The sequence below is a fragment of the Curcuma longa genome, unplaced genomic scaffold (genome assembly GCF_044706935.1).
Source record: "Curcuma longa cultivar G26 ecotype Majalengka, Jawa Barat unplaced genomic scaffold, ITB_CL_G26_1.1 contig_448, whole genome shotgun sequence".
NCBI classification, from domain to species: Eukaryota; Viridiplantae; Streptophyta; class Magnoliopsida; order Zingiberales; family Zingiberaceae; genus Curcuma; species Curcuma longa.
This window is the reverse complement of record NW_027434161.1, coordinates 1-1,044: the sequence shown is the minus strand read 5'-3', so window position 1 is coordinate 1,044 and position 1,044 is coordinate 1. Positions and strand designations below refer to the sequence as shown.

General features: G+C 44.3%; 1 protein-coding gene across 1 annotated transcript; it reads left to right on the top strand.

Annotated features, from left to right (window-relative positions):
• Window positions 1–9: 9 nt before the first annotated feature.
• Window positions 10–960, top strand: LOC141819374 (uncharacterized; the record flags this gene model as incomplete). The annotated part of the gene is made up of 1 exon (XM_074706697.1): window positions 10–960. A coding segment is annotated over exon 1 (951 nt), but the record flags the coding sequence as incomplete, so codon positions are not given.
• Window positions 961–1,044: the final 84 nt, after the last annotated feature.

The following is a 1,044-nucleotide window of genomic DNA, read 5'->3' as shown; positions in this document are numbered from 1 at the left end:
TGTGGAAACATGCACCGTGGAGAATGCCGTGTGGGTACGAACAAGTGTTTTACCTGCGGAAAGGAGGGGCATAAGGCTTATGCCTGCCCTAATAAGATTCCCGGCATCATCTCAGCAGCCACAGCAACAGCTGCACTGGAAGGACCTCATATAAGTCAAGGAAGGTTAGAGGCCCCTCCAGTGATGACAAATGCCAGGGTTTTCTCTATTACTAAGGAGGATGTGGCGAATGCCTCGACCGTTGTCACAGGTCAGATAATTATTTACAGTCAGTATGCAAATGCATTATTTGATACTGGGGCAACGCATTCGTTTATTTCTATGCCATATGCTAAGAGAATAGGCATACCTCCTCAAGTTCTAGATAATAGATTCTTAACAACCCTGCCTTCGGGAGAAATAATGGCATCTACCCATATGTTGCGTGCCGTACCAATCAGAATCGCAGAAAGGGAACTTTACTGCGATCTGATAGTACTTGACATGCGAGATTATGATGTTATATTGGGTATGGACTTTCTGAGCAAATACGGTGCTTCTATCGAGTGCCGTAAGCGAAGAGTAGTCTTCCAGCCTGAGGCAGAGAGTATGTTTGAATTTATAGGAGAGCCAAAGAGAAGGACCGGAAAATTCTTATCGGCTCTAAAAGCACAGAAAATGTTAAGTAAGGGATACACTGGGTTTCTCGCCTATGTAGTTAATACAACTCAAGAAAAGGACCAGAAACTTGAAGAGGTCAGAGTTGTATGTAATTACCCAGAGGTATTCCCTGATGAATTACCAGGTTTAGCCCCAGATAGGGAGGTTGAATTTGAGATCGAGCTGATTCCGGGTACTAACCCGATCTCAAAAGCACCCTATCGTATGGCACCTGCGGAATTAAAGGAACTTCAAGTACAGTTACAGGAGTTACTTGACAAGGGATTTATTCGCCCTAGTCATTCCCCATGGGGAGCTCCGGTACTGTTTGTTAAGAAGAAGGATGGGACTATGCGTTTATGCATAGATTATCGGGCGTTAAACAATGTAACAATCAAGAACAGG